The following is a 26,586-nucleotide window of genomic DNA, read 5'->3' as shown; positions in this document are numbered from 1 at the left end:
TATTCTAGAGGCAGCAACATGGTCCTGTGTACAGTGCAATGGAAAAGTATTTGCCCCCTTCCTGATTTCTTATTTTTTTGCATGTTTGTCACACTTAAATGTTTGAGATCATCAAACAAATATAGGTTTTAGACAAAGATAACCCAAGTAAACACAAAATGCAGTTTTAAAGTGATGATTTTGTTTATTAAGGAAAAAAAATATCCAAACCTACATGACCCTATGTGAAAAAGTAATTGCCCCTAAACCTAATAACTGGTTGTGCCTCCCTTAGCTGCAACAACTGCAATAAAGCATTTGTGATAACTGGCAATGAGTCTTTCACATTGCTGTTGAGGAATTTTGTCCAACTCTTCTTTGCAGAATTGTTTTAATTCAGCCATATTGGAGGATTTCTGAGCATGAATCACCTTTTTAAGGTCATGCCACAGCATCTCAATTGAATTCAAGTCTGGACTTTGACTAGGCCACTCCAAAACCTTCATTTTGTTTTTTTTAAGCCATTCAGAGGTGGACTTGCTGGTGTGTTTTGGATTATTGTCCTGCTGCAGAACCCAAGTGCACTTCAGCTTGAGGTCACAAACTTATGGACAGACATTCTCCTTCAGGATTTTTTGGTAGAGAGCAGAATTCATGGTTGCATCAATCACAGCAAGTCGTCCATGTCTAGAAGCAGCAAAGCAGCGCCAGACCATCATACTACCACTACCATGTTTGACTGCTGGCATAATGTTCTTTTACTGAAATGCTGTGTTACTTTTACACCAGATGTAATGGGACGCACACCTCCCAAAAAGTTCCAACTTTTGTTTTATCAGTCCACAGAATATTTTCCCAAAAGTCTTGGGGAATCATCAAGATGTTTTTTAGCAAAAGTGAGATGAGCCTTTATGTTCTTTTTGGTCAGCATTGGTTTTCACCTTGGAACTGTCCCATGCATGCCATTTTTGCCCAGTCTCTCTCTTATGGTTGAGTCATGAACACTGACCTTAACTGAGGTAAGTAAGGCCTGCATTTCTCTAGATGTTGTTCTGGGTTCTTTTGTGACCTCTTGGATGAGTCATTGCTGCACTCTTGGGGTAATTTTTGTAGACCAGCCACTCCTGGAAGGTTCACCACTGTTCCATGTTTTCTCCATTTGTGGATAATGGCTCTCACCATGGTTCGCTGGAGTCCCAAAGCTTTAGAAATGGCTTTGTAACCTTTTCCAGACTGATAGATGTCAATTACTTTGTTTCTCATCTGTTCTGAAATTTCTTTAGGTTGCGGCATGATGTCTTCCTCTTTAGGATCTTTTGGCCTACTTCACTTTGTCTGACATGTTCTATTTAAGTGATCTCTTGATTCAGTAGGTCTGGCAGTAATCAGGCCTGGGTGGGGCTAGTGAACTTGAACTCAGCATTCCCAAAAATGTGATTAACCACAGTTACTTCATGATTTAACGGGGGGGGGGGGGGCAATTACTTTTTCACATAGGGCCATGTAGGTTTGGATAGTTTTTTTCCTTAATAAATAAAAGCATCACTTAAAAACTGCATTTTGTGTTTACTTGGGTTATCGTTGTCTAATATTTGTCTAATATTTAAATTTGTTTGATGATCTGAAACATTTAAGTGAGACAAACTTGCAAAAAAATAAGAAATCAGGAAGGGGGCAAATACTTTTTCATTGCCCCGTACATACTTTCATAAAGCACTACAAGCTAGTCTCCTTTTCTGGGTGTAGAGCAGGCTTTGTTTGGACCATTCTCCAGGAGCTCCTAGACCTTCATCCTTCCTCCTCCAACTTTTTCTAAGCTTTGGTATGTTAGCCATATATCTTAGGCTACTGTAGCTTTGATGTAATGAACATAATACAGTTGTATAAGTGTACTTACCGTAACAGTAAATGTTCAAATAGGTCACTGCTGCAGTAGCCGCACCCTCCATCCACTTATTTTTTTAAATGTTTTTGTATGTCAGGGTGAGGAAATGGATATTGTTTACCTGTCATTGATTTTTGTTTCAGGGCTATAGCCTCCGTCTTTCAGTTAGCATGAAACTTCTGACAGGTTTAGTGTCTAAAGTGCTGATCTCCCACCATAGCTCGAGCTTTCAGCAGTCTGAGCATATAGTAGATGCTCTTAAGCTTTAAAAACTGGACAGGTGTTTTATCCTTGGCATTATACATCCTATATAGCTTAGGCTACTGGAGCAGCCATTCAGACATCTACTGTTATGGTAAGTTTACTTACACAACTGTACTTTCTGTTGGATAATTTTGGTGGTACTGTACTTTCAAGGCATAATAAATTTTGATCGATAATGTTCTGTGATGTCAGTTTAGCGTGTACAGTAGCTGAACTTGGAAGCACCTTTATTCAATTAAAACTGAAAATTGTAACTTACAGATTCTCTGTCCACTGATTAACACATTTTTTCAAATCTGCACAGTTGCTTTTGTTTGCTACAAGGTGAATGAGCTTTAATTCTGCACACAGCACACATTTCAGAAAATAAACATTTTGTGCTGCTTATTGCTTTATGGTAATCTTCATATTTATTTAACTTTTCAGACTTTTTGGAGAGACCTATAATTCACATTGCATTTAACAAGACTGCTTTCCCACTTTCTTTGATTACAGTATGTTTTTCTTATTTTCAGAATGGAGTGAAGAAATATTGGGACTTCATGAGAACACATGATAGGTAAAGCATATCTACATTTGCTGTTTGTTTTCTCCAGTCTTGTGATAGGTAAAGCATATCTACATTTGCTGTTTGTTTTCTCCAGTCTTGTTGCTTGGCTAGGGATTTATTTTAATCCCAAATTGTCTTGTTCTTAAGCCTTATTTTTTAGTTAATTTTTCATATAGCCATAGTATCCTTCAACTCTTTGACACTTCGATTAAGAAATATTTAAAATGTAAAACAGTATGTTGATCTTTCTCATTTCATTGTCCTAGTTCACCAATTCATGTTACATAGTTATGTGAAATATGTAGATACACTGACAATATTAGAATATAGAACAGGTTTCTATAATCTCCTAATATATTCATTAAGTTGTATCCTAATACCACTTGTAAGAGTAATGCCTTTACATTGTAGTTTTTCTTTCTTGATAAAGATGCCCCTTATTTTTCTTTGTCTCTCTGTCTTCACTCTCTTCAACTGGAGGACAAACTGAGTACACTCACCGAGGATAACAGGAGTGCTGTTTCATTCAAAGTGTATGATGCACATAAATAGCTCCAGTGTACTATGGCATATAGTACCACAAAGAAAAATATCTTTTGAAGTAGGACATATCAATGAGTTGACTAGATTCATCTGCTTGGTAAATGAATACTTACTTTGTCTATATCCCTGTATGCATGTATATTAAAAGGTAATGCCTTACTGCCTCTGTGAGGACAGTACCAGAACCAATTAGGCTTTTTGTCAGGTGCTTGTTGAACGTCATTCTTGGTATCTCTTCAAACCTGTTTACTAATGTTTACTTAGTTTTGCTCCTGATATGGCTCACTGGACATTCTGGATGGTATTTTCATTCGATGCCTTAAATTTTGTTTGCAGTAGGTGGCTGTCAGCCAGCTGCTTGTTCTGTTAGATACCTCTGCTGCATAGGTTAGTGAATGGTGCAGCATGCTAACCAGTAGTGACAAATTAGGTATAATCCTGCTTTGAATAGTTTTTCCTTCTGTTATTGTGCTAATGATACTATTTACACAAGCATGAAGGGTATGATGCCTTGTACAGTGAAAACAAAACGGCTTATAATGACATTGTCAATGCACTTGCAAAATTCTGCTGTACAGTTTTACGACAACACTGAATAAACATTATTTGAAGCATGTTTTACAATATCAATGATAAACCAGTTGAGTAGTCATTGTTATTTCATAAATCCATCTGCAGTCAGGCCAAAGATGCTACAATAAATATGTTCCAGTTCAAAACCTGTGAATTTCAGATCATTATATCTAACATGGATGCTGTGAAACAATCTGAAAAATATATTTACCTCACTAAAGTTCATTGGGAGTATGACACACTAAGTAGTGGCAGAGAGAGAGAACATATTAAGAGTGGATGGAGAGAGAGAGAGAGAGAGAGACGTAAACATTGCAGCCTCCCTTCAAATCCAGAATTTGTGCTAAGAATTGACTTGCTCCTCAGAGTAACTGGGCAATTCAAGAACAGGTATTGCAGTAGCTATTGGTACTAAAGCCCTTTATGGTCCTTTTATTGAAGCCAGCCTTGTTCTTAATAATGCCGCCTTCAATAAATCACCTTTCTTTAAAAATTATATAATATAAATCTTCTAAAACCTTATTGTTTGTTTCATTTTATCATCCCTCCCAGCACTACTGCACAGCGACTTTCTTTGTAATCCTCTTCCTTTGCACTTTTAAAAGTACATCAGACACTACCACTTTCAGTCCTTTTATTAGTTTCCAGAACTTTTACACCACTGATAATTAATCTCAGGCCCATCTTTTGATCTACTTCACCTCATGCTGTTAACATTTCATCTATTGCATATTTCAGTAACTGCTAATATGATCTCTCCTGTAGTCACTCCCCACAAATCTTGCCTACTTCCTTCAACCTTTTTACTACCAAATCCATACACAGTCCATACATTATAAGACTTAATAGATATCCTTTCTTAATAACTCATCTCAGAGATACTCTTTCCCCTAGAAAACTATTAATGATTGGAATCAAAAATGAGCAAATGTTATTTCCTTTAACTGGTGCTTCCTTGTACCTCAGACTATTCTTCTTGCACCCCACATAACCCTTCAAAACATAAAATTATCAAATGCATTTTTTAAACAAAACACATTGTTATAGTGACATAGTCAGTACATCATTACAATAATGTCCAAAAATGTAACATTTATACTCATACCATCAAACTATATACATGCTAAATGCTTATTTCAGAAATTGCAACAGCATCAACATTACAATTAGGTAATCACCTGGCCAATTGTTTATTACCCAAAGCTGGTCTTAGGTACAGTAATTTGTCAAAAGTTTCTGTCCCAAATTTTAACTAACCTGTCAAAAATACTCTTGAACCTCAATCCCCTCCAGAAGAGTTTTCCACAAATTCCAGTTTTAGCGGCTCATTTATTCAGTCTACCCTTTAAACTTTTTTTGTTCTGCTCTTTCAGTTTAATTCATGACATCTTTTAGTTTTCTTAATAAAGGAGTCTCTCTTCTTTTCCTTTTCCTAATTATTTTGTTAGCTATCAATAATAACAAAGCTAACTGTTCTTGACCATATCTTGCCATTTTCAACACTGGATCCCACTTAGATAGAAAAAAAAACATTATCTGTGCAATTCCTTTACCACAAATTTCCTTAATTAACTTTGGCAGATCTGTCTCTAGCTGTGGACATTCCCCAAAAATTTGTTCCCAAATCCCATTCTTTTCCCTGTCACACCTCCTATTTACATTTGGTAACATTTCTGCTAGTCTTGCTAGTCTTTCAGTTGTGTAAAAATACCTGTATAAGCATTTTCATGCCAAAAATATGGAATTTCCTTGATTTAGTTACATATTTTGTTTCCTTACATATACCCTCCCATTGTTGCAATGTTATGTGGCTCTTCAATAGCTTGGCCCATGTTTCCTTAATTTTTTCTTTTTTCCTGACCCGTATAGTTTCCCATTAAACTATTGTAAGTCCTGCTTTGGAATATTTTGCCTGATGCCAGGTCCGTTCTAGCCTCTTGTAGTAGGCCTGCTGTCTGAGGGCATATCCTTCTTGTTCCCACATAAATCAGCGTTTTTTCTTCTCCATTCTACTCTTAACTCTATGTATAAAAATCTTTATTTTCTGTCCAGCCCAAATTCCCTTTTAACTGCCTCCCTTTCTTTAAGAACTTACCGTGTTCGATCTTTTCCAAATATCTCAGTTCTTTCCTTAATATTCTTCCTCTTTCAATAGCTAGGTATTCCCTCTTAATTTTCCTCTTAGTTCCATTCACTCTGATTGGTGCAAATGCAAGCCACCAATTTTAAATGTATTATTTCTTCAATATATTGACTGTTCCCATATATTGACTGTTCCCTTACATACATAATAGTCTACGATTTTAGAATCATCTGGACCTAATGCTTGGCTCCCATACCATCTGGCTCTCTCATCTCGGTCAGTTTGCCCCTCTGTCATTTACTTCTATTTGAGACCATAATTCTTATTCTGTATTTTATAAATTAGCATGCTCTGTGTCACTGCATAACACCTAACTATTCTAGCACTGCTGGCAAAACCAGTTTATCCAATTTCATTCAAGGTTTCCTTCCATCACAGATGAATTTTTAAATTGTCTTATCTTTACTCATATCTGTTTTTCACGTTTATAAAAGTATGCTTGTCCTGTATGTAAAATCCACAGCAAACATAATTGCCAACATTGGATCCCAACTACATAAAAAAAAATCCTTCATCTGCGCAATTACTTTACCCCAGATATCTAACTATATCAAGGACATTTAATATATTTGCATGTTTATAGACTTGGAAAATGTCCACAGCTAGAGACATGGAAAACGGACTTAGGTTTGCATTTAAGTTCATGTATGTCATCTACCATTTATAGATATTCTGAGTTATGTCTGTTACACCTTCTCACATGTCCTTTATGGCCTGCAGTGGATCAGCCTCTAGCCAAACTTCTAGATATATGTCCCCAAAGGAATGGGTACTTCAGTAGCAGTTCATGGCTTGGGACATAGCTATGCACTATGGCCTTTGTTTTTCTGTTACTTCTCTTATAACCTGCTAACTCATTATACTGCTTCAAAGATCTAAATATTTTTGGAATATCAGTGTGAGGGTCTGTGGGATATAATATCATTTGCAGATAATGTTATTTTATGCTGATGGCCATACCAATTATACCTTTGCTTAGGGAACTGTCTTATTTCATGTGCTAAAGGTTCAATGTATAAGGCAAATAATTATGGGGAAAGGGGACATCCTTGTCTAGTGCTCATTTTAAATGTCAGACCAGCTCGATGTCTTTCTTTTTCTTTAAATATGCCACAGCCACATTGTAGATCCTCATAGTCAGAATCACCCACTTTTTACGGAATGCATACCTTACCATGGTATTTCAAGTGCTAGTAAGGTATTCACCCACTCTTTAGAGAATACATACCTTACCAGCAGTTGATATAGAATGTCCCAAATGATCCTAGCAAATGCTTTCTCCGCATCCACTCCAATTAACATTAGTGTATCCTTGTTTCTTCGTGCATTCCCCAGTATTATTAATGTTCTATTTTCTATATTATCAAACATCTGCCTCCCTTCTATAAAACCAAAGTAATCTAGAGCTACTGTAGCTAATTAACTCTTGGCTAACCTTCTTGTTTTATCTAGATTTCCAAAATTGTATCCAAAGGCACAGGATCCGAGGCTAAATCCTGTGCCTTTGGATACAATTTTGGTTTGCTGTGTAAGCTGTTGTGTGGCTGTTTGAATCTTTTTCTTTATCTAGATTTCAGACTGATATTGGTCTACACAATCTGGGATCCGCTGGATCTTTCCCTTCTTTTAAGATTACTGTTACAACTGGTACCCACCAAGATTCTGGTATTTTGCCTCTCTACTATTTCGTTGAGCAACCTCTGTCAAACATCTCATTTCATTTCCATGTCTAATTTCCACTGGAATACCATTTAGTCCTGGAGTCTTTGCAGTAAATTGTTGTTGCATTGCAATTGTATTTCTTCCCTCATTATCTTCTTCATCAAATAATTCCTGCTGTCCTCATCTAGCCTTTGTAATTTTAACTCATCAAGGAAATTTGCTGCAAGGTTAGCCGTATCTTCTCTCCAGTGGTTATCACTATACAGCTTGTCATACTATCTATATATCTCTGTGATTTTATTCTCCTCCATAAAAATTACACCTGTCTCAGGTTCTCTTAATTTACTAATTCCTCTTTCTGCCTTCTGTTGACCTAAACTCTATAACAGAAAAATTCCAACTCCAAGAACATCAATACTTTATTACAGCCCTAAACTCTATGCCAGTAGCTAAGTGTATTTGGGTCTGGAATCAAAATACATTGGAGCATGTGCTGCCTTCCTATACTATTTAGTTGTTTCTAAGTACTCTTCCACATTATGCTTAGCTTTTTGTTATTCCACTTTTTCACTATTACTCAATTTAATTTGTTCTGAAATTCTTTCATTTTCTCAAACCTCTGATAATATTTTCTATTTACTTTTTCATTGCCTTTCTTTACTCAAGATCATATATTTTAGCCGTTCTATCATCCCCTACCATTCAACTGCCAATTCACCCTGTTTCTCCCATAAAGCATGCAACTGGCACTGCCTCCATTCAGCTAATTAAATCCTGATTTTTTTTTTATTAAATATTTTGGAAAGTACAGGAATCTTAGCCCAATACCTGCTTGCAATGTTTTCAATTGTACCAGTAATGGCACATGATCCAATAATGTTACAGGATGCGTTTCATGCCCCAGTAACTCAGTCTCCCGAGATATGTAAAATTTGTTCAGTGTAGCCCAATTTCCATATTGCTGCGAGTAATACGTAAGGTTTACACTATACTTACCTATACCAGTAATGTCCAGCAAACCAAATATTTTCATGTACTTCCCTGACAATCTTGTCATCCTGTCTAATTTGTGTCTTCTTGGGCCCACTGAAACATCTTGCATATCTCAGACTGAATTCCATTTACCACCAATTAGTAGTAAGCCCTGCTGATGCGCTACATTCATCCCCAAAATATATCTTCATTCATCTTCCTTTTTGTAGATGAAATGTGAATTTTCACCAGTATCGTCAATAACCTCGTTCTTTGCTCAAGCAGAGAAAGATATTAAAAGGTGTTTTTTTTTTGCGTGAATGTATGAACAGTGTAAGCCATAATAAAGATTTGGGTACACAATGTCCTTTGACCTAAGAAGAGTATTTGATGAGGACTTTTGGTATGTCACTGGTTAGATAAGCTGGCTTAAGTCACTTGTGATAGGTAATCAATGGAATTTAGTCACTGTTTTCTCTTCTTCACTCCTCAAACTCTCTGCATGTTCACAAGAGCTCCTGCCTGCTGAAACCCATTTTGATAGCTACCGTCTTTTTCTTTTTATTTTTTCCTCTTTTCAGTTCAAACATCTTCTGATCTATTTCTTTTTCTTTTTCGCAAATAAACTTAGTCTTTTTTTAAGAAGGGTCAGTACTACTCTACTCTTCTTCCCTCTCATATATGAATTAAAACCTCTCATCCTAGTCTTTTCAATCACACATTCACGTTATTTTATTTATTTATTTATTTTTTGTTAGGCAGGTTTCTTGCAGAATACATACCTGTATTGAAATCTTAAACAGATGAGTTATTACCCTGTCTTTTTATGCTGATTTGTTAGGCTATTTACATTCCATGTCATAATTTGCAGACTATCAATATGCTGTATAGCAGTATTGCTTTCCCTGCTGTCCCTCAAGTGTTCTAGATTTGTGAACTGACCTATGTTTTTATTAGGAATCACTTACATCAATCTTAGGTATTGTTATTGCTGCTTTACTGTTTCTTCCATAATGTATTTTCCCTTGTCCCTCCCTGAAGACATAAACTAACAATACTCTGGTACATTACTATCCCTACAAAACCTATATACAATCTTCCTTTTTGATTCTTTGTTGCCCAAAAGTGGAAACTCTGTCCTTTTTTTGTGCAAATTTGTGCTGACCCCTGTCTCTCTCTTTTAAGTTGTCTCCTCCCTCTCTCTAAACACTATTTGTTCACCTACAGCATTCTCATACAGTCCTACTGTTACACCTTTTGTTTCCTTACACTTTACACACAAATGCCTTGAGGTCAAATCCAGTTTTTTTAACTATACCCATGTTTTTTTTTATGTTCTCAACCTCTTAATTGCTCCCCCAATCTGCTTTCTAGAAATTGCCATTAATTAGCATAATTTCGCATCTTGACAATTTAAAGTGTGCATTTCTTCTTTGTGACTGACAGCTACTGGGGTCTCTTATCATTTGACATTCCTAAGATCAAAAAGAGTTCCCTTTCAACCCTACCTGTTTTACTTTGGGACAAGATCTGATTAGTCCTTTCTCGTTATCCTTCTGGGGACATTTGTGGATCTTGGGTTGGTCTTCCCTCAATGACCTGATCTCTAGCTGTGTCAGATTATAGGGTATGGTGACTCTCTCCTGCTATCCTACCAAGAAATCCATTTGTCTGAGAGTCACGGGAAGAGGATGTTGCAGCAGCTTGGTTGTTCTCCTCTTCTTCTTCCTCTTTTGGTCCCTTTATTTCCCATACATCTTTTCTGATTTCTAGCCATAGCTGAGATTTTGGAGAAGACCCCGAAAGTCAGTGATGGCTGCTGTCCTCTTGTGTGAAAGGGAGAACCCCCTTCTTCCATTTGGATCTTGATGTCTGCTTGCCCAATGCATCTCTGTGGTGTCCTCTCCCTTTAATGATTATGGGCCACTCCTTCCTCTTTGCACGTGACCAGATTTTTCCACCTTGGGTTGCCTCCTAAGCCTCTAGTTTGGCACTGCCACTGTCCTTGTCAGGTTTGATCTGAGGTGTCTTATTCCTGATAGCCTCTCCTAGACTTGGCATATGTTGCTGAAGCCTGTAAGAGAAAGATCTCCTGGGCTTCCAAGTCTGCCAGCAGTGAGCTTTCCTGTCTGAGGTAAGCTGCCTTGTTACTCCTAATTGTAATCACTACATTAGCCACATATGCTGGATCTTTACCCATGGTCATCCTTTTTGTGGCTAGTGCCTTGTGCTCTCCATCGTTTTGCCCCTTTCTCTTGCAGACAACCACAGTTAGCTAGGTTTTGTAACCTGTGAATGGACATAGACAGCACTCTATTTTGCCTTGTACTGTGATACTTGCAATACATATAAATATATATATATATATATATATATATATATATATCTTGTCACATGGCATTTTGCATTGCAGTGTGGCTGTGGTCCTTGAGGTACATATGGCAAGTAATCCAGACCTACCAGTGCAATTTGGTTTTGGCCCAGTTTCAGCATGGTTCCTGCTGAACCTAGGGCAGGTCTTTCCTTCCATGATGTTTATAGCTCTGTCAAATGGTGAATGGTGTAGGTGGGGTAGCTAACGTTGGTTCCCTTTACTCTCTTCAGATCTGTAGGCCTAACTGTGTGCCATCCTGGTTGGGTAATCAGAGTCATTAAAGCAATGCAGTCTTGGTGTGATGGGAGATCCATGATGTGGTTCCCTCTTTGGACAAAGAAGCATACTGCAGCTCTTTTCCCTGTGAAGGAGTCCCTTTTTTGGTTCTGGAGTCCTATATACCTCCTGACTTGGCCTTCACATTAGATCTTTCCTTCACTATCTTTAGAGGAAGCTGGATGACACTATAGCCTGCTCTGAGAGTGGTTTCATCAATAGGAGTTCACCATTTTGGTAATGAATCATTTTTTTCTTCTTGAGATTAGAGGCCTCTCATTTTCATGCAGAGTCAGTAGATCAGATGGATGGACTTTGATGATTTAGGAAGGAAGTGTTCCCATCTTCTAGCAGATTTTCTGTTTATGGTAGAGTTTAAGGACATGGTTGATCCTCTTCTTCAACCCTCTGTGATAGCTAAGGGTATTATGGATTTGTTCTATAGTCCTTAGCTCTGGGAACCTATTTTGGAACTATTTTGGATGCTTGCCTTTTTGAATAGTGGTAGCTGACTACTTTTGGGTGCATGGTCCAGATTCCTCTCTCCTTATCCCCATAAGCTTTCCAGGTGGGATTCTGGCAGAGGTTCTGGGAGCTACTGGGAAGTCTTTCACCTGGGATCAAGTGGATGTGGTTCTTCATGTAGATCAAGTAGTGTCTTCTTTGGAAATGGTTGGCTTGCCTTTTGCTGGGCCTCATTTCTTACTTAAGGTTCCAAGACTGTCTCCTGCCATTAGTTCCCAGTGTATGGAAGACTTGTTACCAAACTCCAGCTAGTCAGTCAGCCTGTTTGGTATGACTGTTTTCCATTTTCCTGTAGAGACTTCACTTTAAGGGAACTTGTGCCTCCTATTCGATAGGCTTCCTACCTGCTTTTCAACTTGTTCCCCTAATGTCAAAGGAGCTCTTCCAATACCACTCTCCCTATCTAGTGGTTCCACCTCCTTGATGGGGATCCTGGAGCACAGCTCCTTTCCTGCTTTCTTTGGCAGGGATTTCTCTCCTCATTTCTACGAAGTTAATGTCTATCTTTAAACCATTATTTTCTTTTCCCAACTTCTTATGGTTACAGGAGTTAAGAGGAGTGAAAGGATCACTTACTTCCTGAAGTGGGGCACCCTTCTGGGGTTATTAATCAAGGGAAGCTTGGATGTGGGTTTGACAGATCAGTGGTTCCATCTCCTGAAAGAAGGGCACTGGGAGTCCTCATTTTCCACATAATCCTTGATGTGTGGCCATTTGTGTTCTCTGTGATTGAGTCTACTCATCTTTAGGACTAGCAGCCTCCAGTAATTGCACAATGTTTGTTCATTTCAATCACTGCTGAAGTAGCCTCATCCTCCACAGCTGATGAGATCCCCTCAGTGACCAAGGTAGAGCCACTGTTTAGTGTCATGGAAGAAGGGGCAGGGAATGCTTAGCCAGAATGTTCTGACCATCCTTAGGGAAGTTGTTGCTAGTAATACTGGCTCTGTTTGCCCTAATTTTTCTGTAAAACAGAGTCAGTAAACTAAACATATAACTTATCATGTGTCAGTTTCAACGGACATGAGTAATGTATTGGGCTTAGCTCAGGCTTGTGCAGGCTTCTGCCCTTCTTGTAAAGTGATGTCTGGTAAAAGAAAAGAGATTCTTCTTTCCCTGAAGAGGTTCAAGAATTGAAATCTGTAGAGGAATGTGAAAGAACAAATACTGTACTTTCTGCTCATCTTTTTGATTCTAATTCTGAGGAAAATGTGGTATCTGAGTTTTTGTGTGAGGGATTCTGCCTCTCAGACTATATCCAGGATTATCCATTGTTTTCAGTGGGAGAACACTAAAGTTTCTCAGCCTGTTAGAAAATACTAATTTGCTATAACTGGAATTCCCAGAACCCTCATCCATCCTTCCAGTACTGTCAGGGTGGAGGATGTGTTTGTCCCAAACTGTTGTTTCCCTGACAGCCAACCTGCTACCCTTAAGAAAGTAGGTAAAATGTACTCAGTCTATGACATTTTTATACATTAATCCTAGACTTGACCTAGCACGTATAGCTTTAGTTAATCCAGCTGCTGCCAAGCATTTCGCTAATTCTAATCCTTCTGATAAGGATGGTGAAGCTATTGATAGGTTTGGGGGAAAGTGTACGCTTCAGCAACTTTGATTTTTAGAATTTTGAATTGTCAGGCTCATGTTCCAAAGTATATACTAATTATGAAAGTGCAGATGTTCTATAGTCCTGTCTCACCTTCATTCTTACATATGGGTTCGGAGCCGATCCTCGGCCCCGACTCGACTAATTACAAAGCTCAAATTCTCACAGTTGGCTCATGGCAAGGTAGGTATCCCATAGTGCACTAGTAAGAATCCCCAGATCTTGTTTGCCACGATTATGAGTTCAGAAGTGTTTCTTGCTTGGCCATGGCTAAGTTGGATATTTTTCATTTCTATTATAGTTCCTATTGCAAGTTTTGCATATAATGTAGCTTAGTTTACATAGTTTTAGTAACAGTTATCATAGGTAGTAAATAGTAGTGTGTTTTTTGCTATTTTTCTATAGTTATTACTGAGAACTTGTTGGCCGTTTTAGGCCTGTTTTTGTTCTCTGAGTGGTTTCCCTTCTGTGTGCTAGTTTTTTTGAGATAGTTTCCTATTAGTGTAGATTCGCACTTGTGTTAGGACCTTGTTCTCTAGTATTATATTCAGTAGAATAGTATTTTGTGCGCAGTGTAGTTTTCTATCTCTTTGGCTAGTTTTTAGCCTGTTTAAATTTACAATTTGTGATACTTTTCTGACTTAGCTTCTTTCCTGTTTCTTAGCTAGCTCCATTTAAGTTAGTGGACCTAGTCCTCTTACATTTTTCTGGTGTAGTTTCCTTAACAGGTCTAGGCCTGTTTTAGTTAGAGGACCTAGTCCTCTGTTTTTTTCCTCATCTGTGTGTGAGTTTATCTTAGCGGGGCTAGGCCCGTTTAAGTTAGAGGACCTAGTCCTCATTGTGTTTTTTGTGTGTAGTTTTTGCTACAGGCAAGGCCCGTTTAAGTTAGAGGACCTTGTCCTCTCTTCTGTCTTTAATAGTTTTCTATTGGAACTCAGCATGTTTAAGGAGTCCAAAGATCATAAATCTTTGGGTTTTAAAAAGTGCCTTAAGTGCCCACAAAAAATGTCAATCACTGACGGGCATAGTAACTACGTTTACTGCCTCAGAGCCATTCATCTTCAGGAAACTTGTTCTTTCTGTCACTCATTCAGTTCCAGAGTTCTCCAAGAAAGGAAGAACAAATTAATACTGAAAGATCTCCTTAAGCCTTCCTTCGAGGAGGATTTAGCCAGCTCTTCATCATCCTCCAAGTCTCCCTCTTCAAAGAAAGAGAAGGTCAAGTCAGCTAAGAGACATTCTCCTGCACTGACTATTTTGTCTGGACCTCCTCAGAAAGTATTAAAATTGGATAAGCCTGCTACCTCTTCGGCTCCACTATCCTTGGAGCCGGTCGAGGTTATCGATGTTGACACTGCAGTGTCAGCCCCAAGTCTTTCGGAGCCGACCACTGAAAAATTGCATCGGAGCTGGTCCAGAGAGCTATTGCTGGTCTCCCCAACTTTACGATCTCCCATATTACAGAGATCTAGGTCACCTACCCTGTCATCCAGATCCTCCAAGAGCCTTTCAGAAGAGGATGTAGAGAGAGTTGTGCTTAGAATTTTGAAGTTGTCTGCTTTACCAAAATTGTTGCTGGCTCCGACCCAGTCAGTTCTGGAGCCATCTTATTACATTCTCCCTATTGCTGTTCTTCCTCTGAGCCGTGTTGGTGCTTCAGAGCCAGAGATTTCGGTGCCACTTGCTGTGGAACCCTCGGCTCTAGCACTCCTTGTGTCTGTCTCGGAGCCAAGTTCCGCTCCAACACCTTCAGCGCTGTCCTTGGTGTCTAAGAGCCAAAGCTCACCAGTCGGCCTTGACAGGGACACTTGAACCCAAACTTTCGCTCATGTCGAAAGTGATCCAGGAAGCAAAGTCCTTTGGAAGCAAAATGATTCTGATCACTCCTTACTGGCCTCGTCAGATTTGGTTCCCCTTTCTCAGGCCTCATCTCTTAGACGATTCATGTACTCTGGACCCACTTCCAGACCTCTTGACACATATGTCAGGCTCCCTTCACCCCTGCCTCCACACCCTCAACTTGACAGCATGGCTGCTCCACTTCCATCCCTAGTTAGGCTTTATGATTTCTCACCTGTAGTGACCCATATCCTCATGTCTTCCCACAAACCTTCCATTAGAAAATAGATTTTCTGTCAGGGCAAAAGAGAAAAATGTAGATCCATACACAGCATCCATTCCATTGGTGTTAGAATTCCTAACCGAACTTTTCCATCAGGGATCAGCTGCTGCTACAATTAAAGTTCAACTGGCAGCAATATCCAACTTCCATTTGGGACAACATGAGCCTAATCTGATGGCTCACAGATTGTGCAAAACCTTCCTTAAAGGCACTACCTTGCTAAGACCTCCCTTTCAGGAACCTGTATCTCCTTGAGATCTAAATTTTATTCTGTCCAAACTTACTTCCCCGCCTTTTGAACCAGTGCTTTCTTGTCAACTGAAGTTCCTGTCTTGGAAGACCATTTTTCTAGTAGCTATCACATCTGCTAGAAGGGTGTCAGAGTTACAAGCACTGCCAGTCAAGCCTCCCTACTTGATTTTTCACAGGGACAGAGTTTCCCTTTGTACAAACCCTTCTTTCATCCCCAAAGTTTGCTCTCATTCTAATTTGAACCAAACTATCGAACTGCCAGCATTTTCTCCCAGCCATTCAAACAGGGCAGAATATAAATTTCATCAACTTGATGTTCAGTGACAGTTACGGTTCTATCTACATAGATCCAAGGAACTCAGAAAATCAGACAAATTGTTCGTATCCTTTTCTGAAACTAGGATAGGTCTGCCAGTCTCTAAGGTAACTCTATCAAATTGGATTTCCAACTGTATCTCATTTATATACTCTTCCAATGGGAAGGAACTTCCATTTAAAATTAAGGCCCATTCTACCAGATCCCTTTCCACATCTGCTGCCTTTCAAGCCAGAGTACCAATTGACAGTATTTGTGCAGCAGCAACTTGGGCTACCCCTCATACCTTTATTACTCATTACAAATTGGATTTGACCTCAAGGGGTAGAGCCTCCTTTGGTGCCACAGTTCTTAGGAGTATATTCCTGTGAGCCACCCAAGAAAATGGTGCTAGAGATGCTGTCCCATATGTAAGAATGAAGGCGAGATAGGACTACAGAACATAAAGAAGTTGTAGTCCATCTCACCCTTCATTCTTACGAACCCACCCACCTACCCCTATACGTGTATCCTTGGAAGATCTGGATACAGGATAGTATTACCTTTGGTAGGGTGGAGACCTTTTATCTTTGTTGTTCCTTGTGAAATTTTTTTTTTTCTATCACTTTTATAGTCTGCAGCAAACAAGATCTGGAGATTCTTACTAGTGCACTATGGGATGCCTACCTTGCCACGAGCCATCTGAGAGACTTTGAGCTTTGTAATCGGCCGAGTCGGAGCCGAGGATCAGCTCCAAACCCATATGTAAGAATGAAGGGCGAGATGGACTACAAACATGGAACGTTATGGTGAGTACATAACTTCTTTTTTCATCTTATGAGGAAAATTTGCTTTCTGCAGTTTAGTTTCTTCCATTTTGCAGGCCACTGCTTATTGATTGAATTGTGTTTATGACTCTGGCTGCATTTTCAGAACTTCCTCGAAGATATAAAAACATTTAATTTTCAATTCCTCTTTGGATAGAGATTATGTTTTTGGACTCACTGCTGCTGCAGATGTTATCAAAAAGTGTGATGAGAGAGGTAACTTGATTCATAGAATATCTCAGATTTTTCAATCCTCCTTCTCCAAATTCTCCAAGGGATTTTTTCCACTTCCTTATTCAGTTTTGGCAAGAAATAAAATAAACAGTCACAGAAGAATGCTGGTATGCAGATGTTTAAAAAGTAATTGCAGGGAGGTTCTAAAAAGAAAAATGAACCCCACACCTCACCTCAAGAACAAAGGACAGTCAAACAAGGCAGAATGATTGTATAAGGGACCGTAACCTCCCTCCCACCCTGGCAGTCCCTTACCACTTCCAGAAAGTCTGAATCTCCATGTTTTTGTTTGGCAACAGATTCTTTTGGACACATGGGTCCTGAATGTGATTCATCTAGTATACTGATGGCAGAAGGAGGAAATTCCTAGTTCCCAGGGGATTTCTTCTCATCTGCTTGACCAGACCATTCTCTCTCCTCCTGTCCTAGATCATATGCTTTCCCAGGGGGTAATAGAAGCTGTCCCTCCTCCCCAGGTCAGGAAAGGATTTTGCTCAATAATGTTTTTAGTGCCAAAGAAAGAAAATTCCTTGAGGCATCATATTCCTATCCATGATTATATTATCAGGCTTCTTCTGGCCAGACATTTCCCAGAATTTAACCCTTACTGTTGCTCCTAGTATACATCCTCTTCTCTTACTTTTCTTTCCTGGTGGCTTACTATTTGGTATTCAGCCCAGTCATAGATTCCACCAAGGGATGTCCTGGGTGTTAGGAGTAAAAGATGTGTTCTTAAATTATTAGCTGATATATGAAAAGTCTTCTCACTGATAGGTGAGGGATACTCTGTCCCTTGTCTCTGCATTCCTGCATTGGTGGTTTGTTCTCCACTACCAACACCACAGCTAGCCTTAGTGTTGGGTTTCTCTGTATCAGGCTTGTTTATACTAATGTGTTGTTTGTTGACAGTGGGTGATGCTAAATCTTCATTATTTTTGATTTACAGGAAGATTATCATTGCTGGCTTGAGTGAATTGGTGAGTGGGGTAACAAATGTACTTATTTAGTTGATACGTGACATCATGGATTCAGTTGTCATAGACCCACCTGTTCGTGAGAATGAACACTTCTGATTAAAATATATCAATTGTTAATTGTTGCAGAGGATAAGCCCAACCATATGATCCATCAAGGAGGGTCCTGTTTATACATCAAATGGTATTATAAGAATGTCTCTGTTATTTATCTGTCAAGTCTCTTCCCTTATGTCTCTTTTTGCATTTTTAGTTTCAAATATATAGGTTTCATTCAGCTACATTTTAAGGAAGGCTACATTAGGTCAAAGAGGTGTGGCTATGCTGCTTCAGTTTCTTTATTTTTTTTTACAAAGCATGCCAATTTCTTAGTCCCCATGATCTGTACTGAGTGTTTTGCCTTGTCTCATTTTTACCCCGATGCACAGTTTTGTATTTGCATACTAGATTGTACTGTGGAACTATACTATGCTGTTGCTTTTCTTTGAGTATCACACAGTTTCTTTGTATTTATTTCATTAAGATTTTTAGAGTCTGGTGTTGTTGCCTGATTGTTGTTGTACCACATGGGCACATCTGGTCATATATTTTTCTAGCTTAATTCAAAATCATTTTTGCAAACTGACTTTCGTCATTGATATGCTGTCAAAGGTTATCAAATATATTATTTCCCTCTAGTAGTTTTTATATAGCTATACATAATTTGATTAGGTTGGCTTAACTCAGTGCCTTGATGTATTGCAATACTTAACAATGTATACAACTTTGTCATTTCTGCTCCTCTTGTAGTAAGCAGCTACCATTATCATATACTCAGTTCTCTTCCTGTTCTCCCACTACACACTGCTTCACTCCACTTGCTTCAGCCATAAAAATTTCAGATAGTCTCCTAAATGTCTTTTCTCTTTTGCTGTCCTCCATTTATCTTAGTCTAGTTGAGTTTTTTCTTTCTTTTTCACTTCTCCTCACTCATATCCTTAATCTTCATGTTCTTGTTTGTACTGGGATTCTGGAATCAATGTCCATTTCTAGCCTTGTTGCCACTGTTCTAGGTTAGGATTTTCATTTTATACTCAGCCTCCAAATTCTTCATTCCCCAGTTTAAAGTTGTACTCATTCATCGCAGTTGTAGCACCTCCATTTAACAAATGTGGTGATGCCGTGTGGCTGCTTCTACCATTGAAAAGTCAGCTCCCCAAATTCTAATTAAGCAGATACAGAAAAAATATCACAAATTGATATTTAATCAGTTATGTACACTGTTTCCTGCTTTTGCTTACAACTGCACAATACAGAAATTGTAAAAATAAAATTATGTATATTTAGGAGTGAGACTCAAAAATGTACTCACTTGATATAGTGAGGACCCCTGGCTACACCCATGATTTCTGCATGTTTAAAATCCACCTACACAGACATAGCATGGGCCTGTTGAAAGTTCATATGCCTTTTCTGTAGCACACAGATACAGTTTGTTGAATGTGTATGTGCATTTTCTGTACTACCTGGTGCTGTTTCTCACATAAACTGGAGTGTGCCATGCTTCCTAATTGCTAACTAGTATGACTCTTTGATATGTCCAGAAACTAGTAGGCAGTTACTAAGCAGACAAAAAAGGAATATGTAATTATTATCATTAACACTTTTAATATTGCCCAACATTAGCACATTCAGAGAGAGTTGTTAATTTAGCCCTGCAGAATAAACTATGGCCTTATTTTATTTTTCCTTTGAAGTGGGTCTTTGTTCCATCGTAAAGCTTGAGGCTAAACTTTGGACAGTATACTCTGATATTTTCTATTCCTTCAGTAAACATACATCTTAGTACCTGAGAGGATATTTTAATGTAGCACAGTTCTGCTCTTTCTGTCTTACCATTTTTGTTTACTAATTCATTTTCTAATACCCTTTTTTTTCTCTTCAGGGCTGTCTTGGAGAACCAGGAACTATCCTGGTACTCAGTAAGTGTAAGGCAAAGAACTAATTCTTGAAGGGGGTTTTGGTCCTTTGCAGGGCATGCACTCAGTCACTCATTCACACATCTCATGCATGTCTATAGGTAATTTGTACGATCAAAAGTTTACCTGCAGCATGTCTGTGGGATGTGAGAGAAAACCGAGAGTACCCAATGAAAAGACATGCAGACAAAGGAAGGACGTGCAGTCTCCACAGAGAGGATAGCCCAGCTGAGAACCAAAGTAGAGAACCCAGCACTGTTAGGCAGCATCAGTAAATGTTGAGTCATTGTGCCACCCATTCATCTTCATCCTGTGTAAGAGAAATAACCAACAATTGATTATCCATTTTTGCTCGTACACCAGTTAGTTTATATCCCTACCCATCTTCCCAACATATCGTATATGTGTTTATGTCTCTCTCTCTACACACACACACACACATATATATATATATATATATATATATATATATATATATATATTTTTTTTTTTTTCCCTCCAATGTTGAAAAATAGAAAAGAATATTTTTATATACAGTAGTTTGCTGTTATCTTTTGTTTTTTGTTTTAGAATTAAGATTTGTTTATTAAAACCATGTGAAAAAATAATCTGGACCTGGGATTCAGTAACGCCTACACTAAGTGTACACCGTTCTGTGTGAATAGACAACACAAGTCTAACTCACACCTTCTTCCTCCTAATTTTAGGTTTCCTGTTGATTTTCTTGCACCCTTAAATATTGAGGGGGATTCATAAAACTTACCACGAAGTGTAGACCACATGTACACTTAGTGTAATCTTTCTGAGTGACTAGAAAGCACAAAAAATTTGATAGGGATGTTCATGAATACTGATCATGTACACTTAGTGTATGCGTTAATGAATCTGGCCTAGAGTATCTTTGTCAGATTAAATTTTAAGTAGATATTGTTTAGGGGTAAGTACATTCATATGTAGTTACTATATCAAATTTCCTGACACTAATTAAAACAATTATGAATACTGTTTCTGCCTGTTGTAGAATACATACAAAGGAAGCAATGGAGATAAACTAGAAAATGTATTATTTTTGATCACATATTTATATTTTGTGTAGTACTTAAGCCCCATTGTCAATATATGTGATTAGAAGTGTGTTATATTTTATTCTAAAAGTAACATTAGCTGAGGTATATACAGTGAAATATCTACTTCTCAAGACTTTTTGCCACAGGGCATTCTGTTTTGCCACATTATGGCATTGCTTTGTCCTTCCTTTTCCTTCTGTTTCCGCTCTTCATTCACTCTGAATGGTAAACTGTGATTTAATGTTTTCTATCAGTATTGCTTAAGGCAGTCTCAGTAATCAGTAACCACTGATTTTTGTCAGTTGGAATATACTAAATAAGCTTCTATCTTTTTTTCTTGCTCAACAAGATACACTGACTAACTGACTTAATCTGTTAAAATACTTAAATGTATTAGTACAGGTAGACTTCACTGCCTAAGCCATATCTGTCTATTTTCATGTCTAAAAAAACATAAACTATCTCAGAATTATGGTACAGAAAAATAAAACCCTAAATATGACTCAAATGACCTGAGATTGATTAGCTGCTTGGCTGATGGAGTAACTGGGAAGGACAGGATAAGAATAAATGGATGATGTTGATTGGCCCTTCCTGCTGCAATTCTGGCACCTATTGTAGGAGAGAAAACACAGTATTCATCATATAGGCCAAGGGTGTGTGCTTGGCTCTACCAAGCTGCATTCATATAGGGCCTTTCTGGGTATTTACAGGAACTTGCATGCACACAGAGGAAGGCATAAACTGGATGTATATCCTAGGCAAACATGCATGTCATGTACTGGGTGAGGAGTTAGGGTCATACAAGGAGACAGCCTGAGAGCTGCCTGAATAAAAGCCTCCCACAATCTTCTGTTACCCCACAGGGGAAATAACAGGGTGATTGAGTTGCTGGTGGGATCGTGATTGGTAAGCAGTAGGGGAGTACATGAAATGTATAATGGAATAAAAAAATAAGCAAACAAATGGAAGTTGCTGCAGCAGGACATTGATGTACAAGATGGCGTGACAAATTCCTAAAGGAAACAACATATTTTTTTCATAAAAATGCAAAATGGTGTGAAGGGAGACGGGGAAAATAAAGTGAAGATGGAAAGCACAGAAGTAGTGAATGATGTTTTCTTTGCACATGACTCTGTAATATTCCGATTAGAGGAAAGGAACAGTTCTTGGTATTGAGATAAACTGGATAAGCTTGATACCCTTAAAATATATGTATTTATTTAGTCTTGTGGGACTTTGCTTCAAGACAAAACATGCTTTTTGCTTTTCTGCTAATAAGCTTTCATTTATAGGAATGTAGATAATGATAGGTTCTAATTTTATTAGAGCTGTTTTTATCACTTATACAAACATAATATAAAAGCAATAAAAGAATAGTGTTTTGTCTTACAAAGCTTTCTAAATGTTTAATTCTTATTTGATTTAAGGAAACACCACATTAACTTGTTATCTCATTTCCAGGTTTTCTTGCCATTTCTAGAGTAGTGAAGGAAATAATTAAAATCATGCCTCCAACTGGTGGAATGTTAAAAACATGCATGACCTTCTGTAACCTACATTTTTGTTTCTGCATGCTAGTATGCATTCATCAGTATAGTATGTACGCATGTAGGTGGATGAAGGTGGAATAATGACTGATTAGTGTAAAAGAAAGTCTGACCCTTTGGCAAGAAAAAATGTATGTAGACTTTAAGGTGCTTACTTCTGTGGATGCTGCACACACATGGTATTCTTAATAGGTAACTTATTTGTCATCCATTGCCAGCACTAGTATACTGGTAGGTTGAGAATAAGAATGAGTTGCTGACAGGAGACTACTAAAAGTATTAAACCTTATTAGCATTTTGAAATGTGCACCAATCACTGACTTTCTAACATTTACATTGCTAAGCTACTGTACTGTATTAGTAAATGAACTGGCTGAGACGAGCTTTGGAACAGACTGGGTTGGCATGCAAATGTGATTGTAAATCTATTTTTTTTTCTTTAAAATAAGTTAGTAAGACAGGATATTTCTTAAGTTTAAAGTAAAACGAACAGATATTTATGTTTCTGAAATGCTGAATTAATGTGCAGAGGTCTAGACTCCCATACCTTGAATTTATAGAAAATAGTGATCTTAGAAAATTCTCTCTGTTTCTGAGCAGCTATCACCTGCTTTTGGTATAATTTTTCCCTTATCAGGTTAGTAGTACATTTATATGATATATAGAAGTAACATTAATGTTTAAAATTAAATGAAATGCAAAGAATAGAAAAATTCAAAAGTGTTGTACAGACATCAAGAAACATACACAGAGGCTGGAGTTCTGAAAAGGTTTGAATCACTACAGCAGATTTTGCAAAATGAGTGGTCAAGCACCTGTTAATAGTTATTCAGAGACATACTTAGCTTTATTGCAGAAAGCAAAGAAAAACTGAGCCTGCATAATATGCAAATGGTGGTCTAATAACATGGAAATGAGTAACATTATTGAAATGAGGGCAATAATAGATGCAAATGAAGCTAAACAGTTTGGTGGAGCAATTCAGAAACATTCATATTCTGCATGGAGAGATGCTACCACCAGGGTTGTTGACAACAGCAAAACCTTAAGATTACTGGAGACAGACTGACACATCAGTATGTAAGTCTATGAAAGAGGTTCTTGTCTATGTCTGTAGTCATGGTGTTACTAGTAATCACCATTAGCAGCATTGTCATCTATGCATACCTAACATATCATGCCCTGTATGCCACAGAAATTGTGAACTACTGCTATGTTGATACAGGCACCATGTAAGAGATAGTCAAGATGCATTGCCTTTATATATGCAAGCCTTTGGGATACATGAAATATCTATTTCTGTGGACATCAGTGCATGTGTGGCCCTGAGAATACTAGCTACATGTTCCATGGACCTTTCAGAGACTGACGAGGAACACAGTGGGTGTATTCCAGGCACCTGCCTCAAGGATGCTACACCAGTTCCTTGATGGCTTGCTGCAGTATGTGGGGGAGCATATTTAATTTCCAAGTACCACAGAGGAGAGAGTCTACACCATGCAGGTATTTTTTATGGCAAGAGCTTATTTCCCAGAGATAATGAGGGGCTATAGACTACACACGCACACACTTTGCAATGAAGGCCCCATCTGTTCAGCACCGATAATGGTATATCTCACTCCATAGACAATGTGGTCTGTAATGCACAGGATGTAATATACAATGTATCTGCAGGTCCTCTCATGTCTGTTAGATGTGCAGCTTATACCAGTGGTTTGTGCAGGGTGATTTCTTCCACAAGAACATCTTACTGGCACTCTGGTGCCATAGATAATAACACCAAATAGTAAATCCCAGAAAGAGGCATAGAATACCTACAATAATGCCCTTCCACAGATTCGGGTCATTGTCAATCAGGTTTACAGTCTACTAAAGGCCTGCTTCTGTTGTTTGGTGTATCTTGTGGTACACTGCAGTACCACCCTGCAACATGCAGCACAATCTGCAGTGTGTTCAGTGTTTACACAGTATCCTGATACACAAACAGTTACAGCAGGGCAGAGACAGTCACAAGAAGTAAGGATGAGACTCAGCAGTGAAGGAGTCTCAGAACAAATTGGTAGGAATATAATATATTATTTATGCATCAGATCTATAAGTGGAAAACAAGTTGGTTCAGTGCTTATTTTTCCCCTTTATAAACCTATTGTTCTAGGTTCAAAGTAAGCTAAGAACTAAAACAGCTAGCACGCACCAAGCCGAGTTTGTATGAAAATCAAATGTGTTACACCATTAAAAATACATTACTATAACATAATGAGTAGACATTAATTAAAATTGCTGTACGTAACTGTCAAGGCAGAACAGTCAATTACATTAGTCCAGTGTTCCTCAACATTGTCAGAGAGGTAAAATAACATTTGTAACCCGCCCAAAAGTTATTTTATATCCAGAAACTTCTAGGTAGGAAACAATCTTTGAGGTTAAAGTTCATTCTCTGCTTTAGTTTCCCAGATTCGTTCAGGTTGAAGTTTTTTGTAAGGGTATTGGTTCCTTGATGGTCTATAAAAGCAGTTTTGATTTCTGTTTCTATTCTCTGAAGAATCTATGAAATTGAAATAATTCCTTGACAGATCAAAGCTGGTTTGTCTTTTTTGGGTGTAGGTCATTCTTTGGAAGGCCAGAAGTTGGCTGGATTCTTTTCAAGGCAAAACACCCCCTCTTTGCTGCAAATGGAGCTTACCACTGCAGAAGACCAGGACCCAGAAGTCAGCAAGGTGAACTATCATAGTTCTCTGCTCTTTACAAGAGTGTAGGCTGTATATCAGTGCTTGTCTTGAAACCAAAACAGGCTCTTTCTGTGAGTTCAGCTGTGGCTGTATAGTTCTAAGTACTGTGTAGTTAGCTGGGTGGCTCAAAAAGCAAAGCAATGTCTTTTGGCTTTTTCCGGTTAGGGGTCACCACAGTGGATGACTGGTCCACAGACTGATTGGCAGTGATATTTTTACGGTGTCGAGTTGCCAACCCGGCGCCCAGCCTTCACAGAAAGCACACACATACCACATACACCTACCCACATGTCTTTAAAACTCACTTGACCACAGGGAGGACATGCAGACTCTGCACAAAAGCTGCTCCAGCCGAGAATCGAACCAGAGAACCTATTGCTGTGAAGCAACAATGATAACCACTACACCACTGCAGCCGACGGCTGGGTAACTCAGAACAGAGTAGTTAAACTGCTAAAGAGCCACAGAAAAATGAAATGCTGAAGAAAATGACTGACTATGAAAGAATCTCCCAATTATATGTCTATATGTCTAAAATGGAGATAAATTTGATATGTCATTGTTTTCAACTGTGGACTGATCCAGCTGCAGCTGCAACATAACTCTTCAGTATGAAGCATGGACGTGTTTATTATTATTTAACAAAAATATGTTTTGGGAGAGAAAAGAAATTTGATCTGTTAACATTAGCCCCCTTTAACATCTCCTGAGTTTATTACCTTTTTGACCTATTTAAAACTTTAATGTCCCAGGAAAGAATAATGTCCAGGTCATATGTGCAGCTTTGCAGTCCATTCCCTTTTGGTATTGTTATTTTATCTACATTCTTTTTGCTGAGAAGTAAGCAGATATCACTAGAAGTAAATAGCCAAGAGACACTATTGCTGCAGCTAGAAAAAAATCTTGAATTTCATGACCTTAGCACTCTGTTCCAATGTCTTTGTACTCCTATATACTCAGTAGATTCAAGCAGCTAAATAGTGCTTTCTTTTGCAAATAGTTTTATACTGCTACATTATATATCAGAAAATTAACAAGATCAGTGCATAGCAATACATGGAGGAAACTAATAAATGCAAACAGTACATAGTAACAGTGGTATTACCAACAAAAATAACAACAGCAATAATACTAGTGCTAGTAATAAAATTCAGTATTAGTGGTGCTGCGGTAGCGTTGTCGCCTCACAGTAAGATGCTGTCCGGTTTGATTCTCAGCTAGAG

At 38.3% G+C, this 26,586-nt stretch overlaps 1 protein-coding gene across 1 annotated transcript in view; it reads left to right on the top strand.

Moving 5' to 3' along the window:
• The first annotated feature begins 2,646 nt into the window (after positions 1–2,646).
• NUDT14 (nudix hydrolase 14) overlaps positions 2,647–26,586 on the top strand; it is a 315,714-nt gene continuing 291,774 nt past the window's right edge. The window contains exon 1 of the mRNA XM_044074369.1: positions 2,647–2,687. Coding sequence (XP_043930304.1) covers positions 2,671–2,687 — 17 coding nt within the window. The 5' untranslated portion in view covers positions 2,647–2,670. The remainder of the gene's footprint in view (positions 2,688–26,586) is intronic.

The sequence above is a fragment of the Protopterus annectens genome, chromosome 6.part0 (assembly GCF_019279795.1).
Source record: "Protopterus annectens isolate FY-2018-M chromosome 6.part0, PAN1.0, whole genome shotgun sequence".
NCBI lineage: Eukaryota > Metazoa > Chordata > Ceratodontiformes > Protopteridae > Protopterus > Protopterus annectens.
Note: the sequence above shows the minus strand (reverse complement) of the source record. Positions and strands in the feature narration are given on the sequence as shown.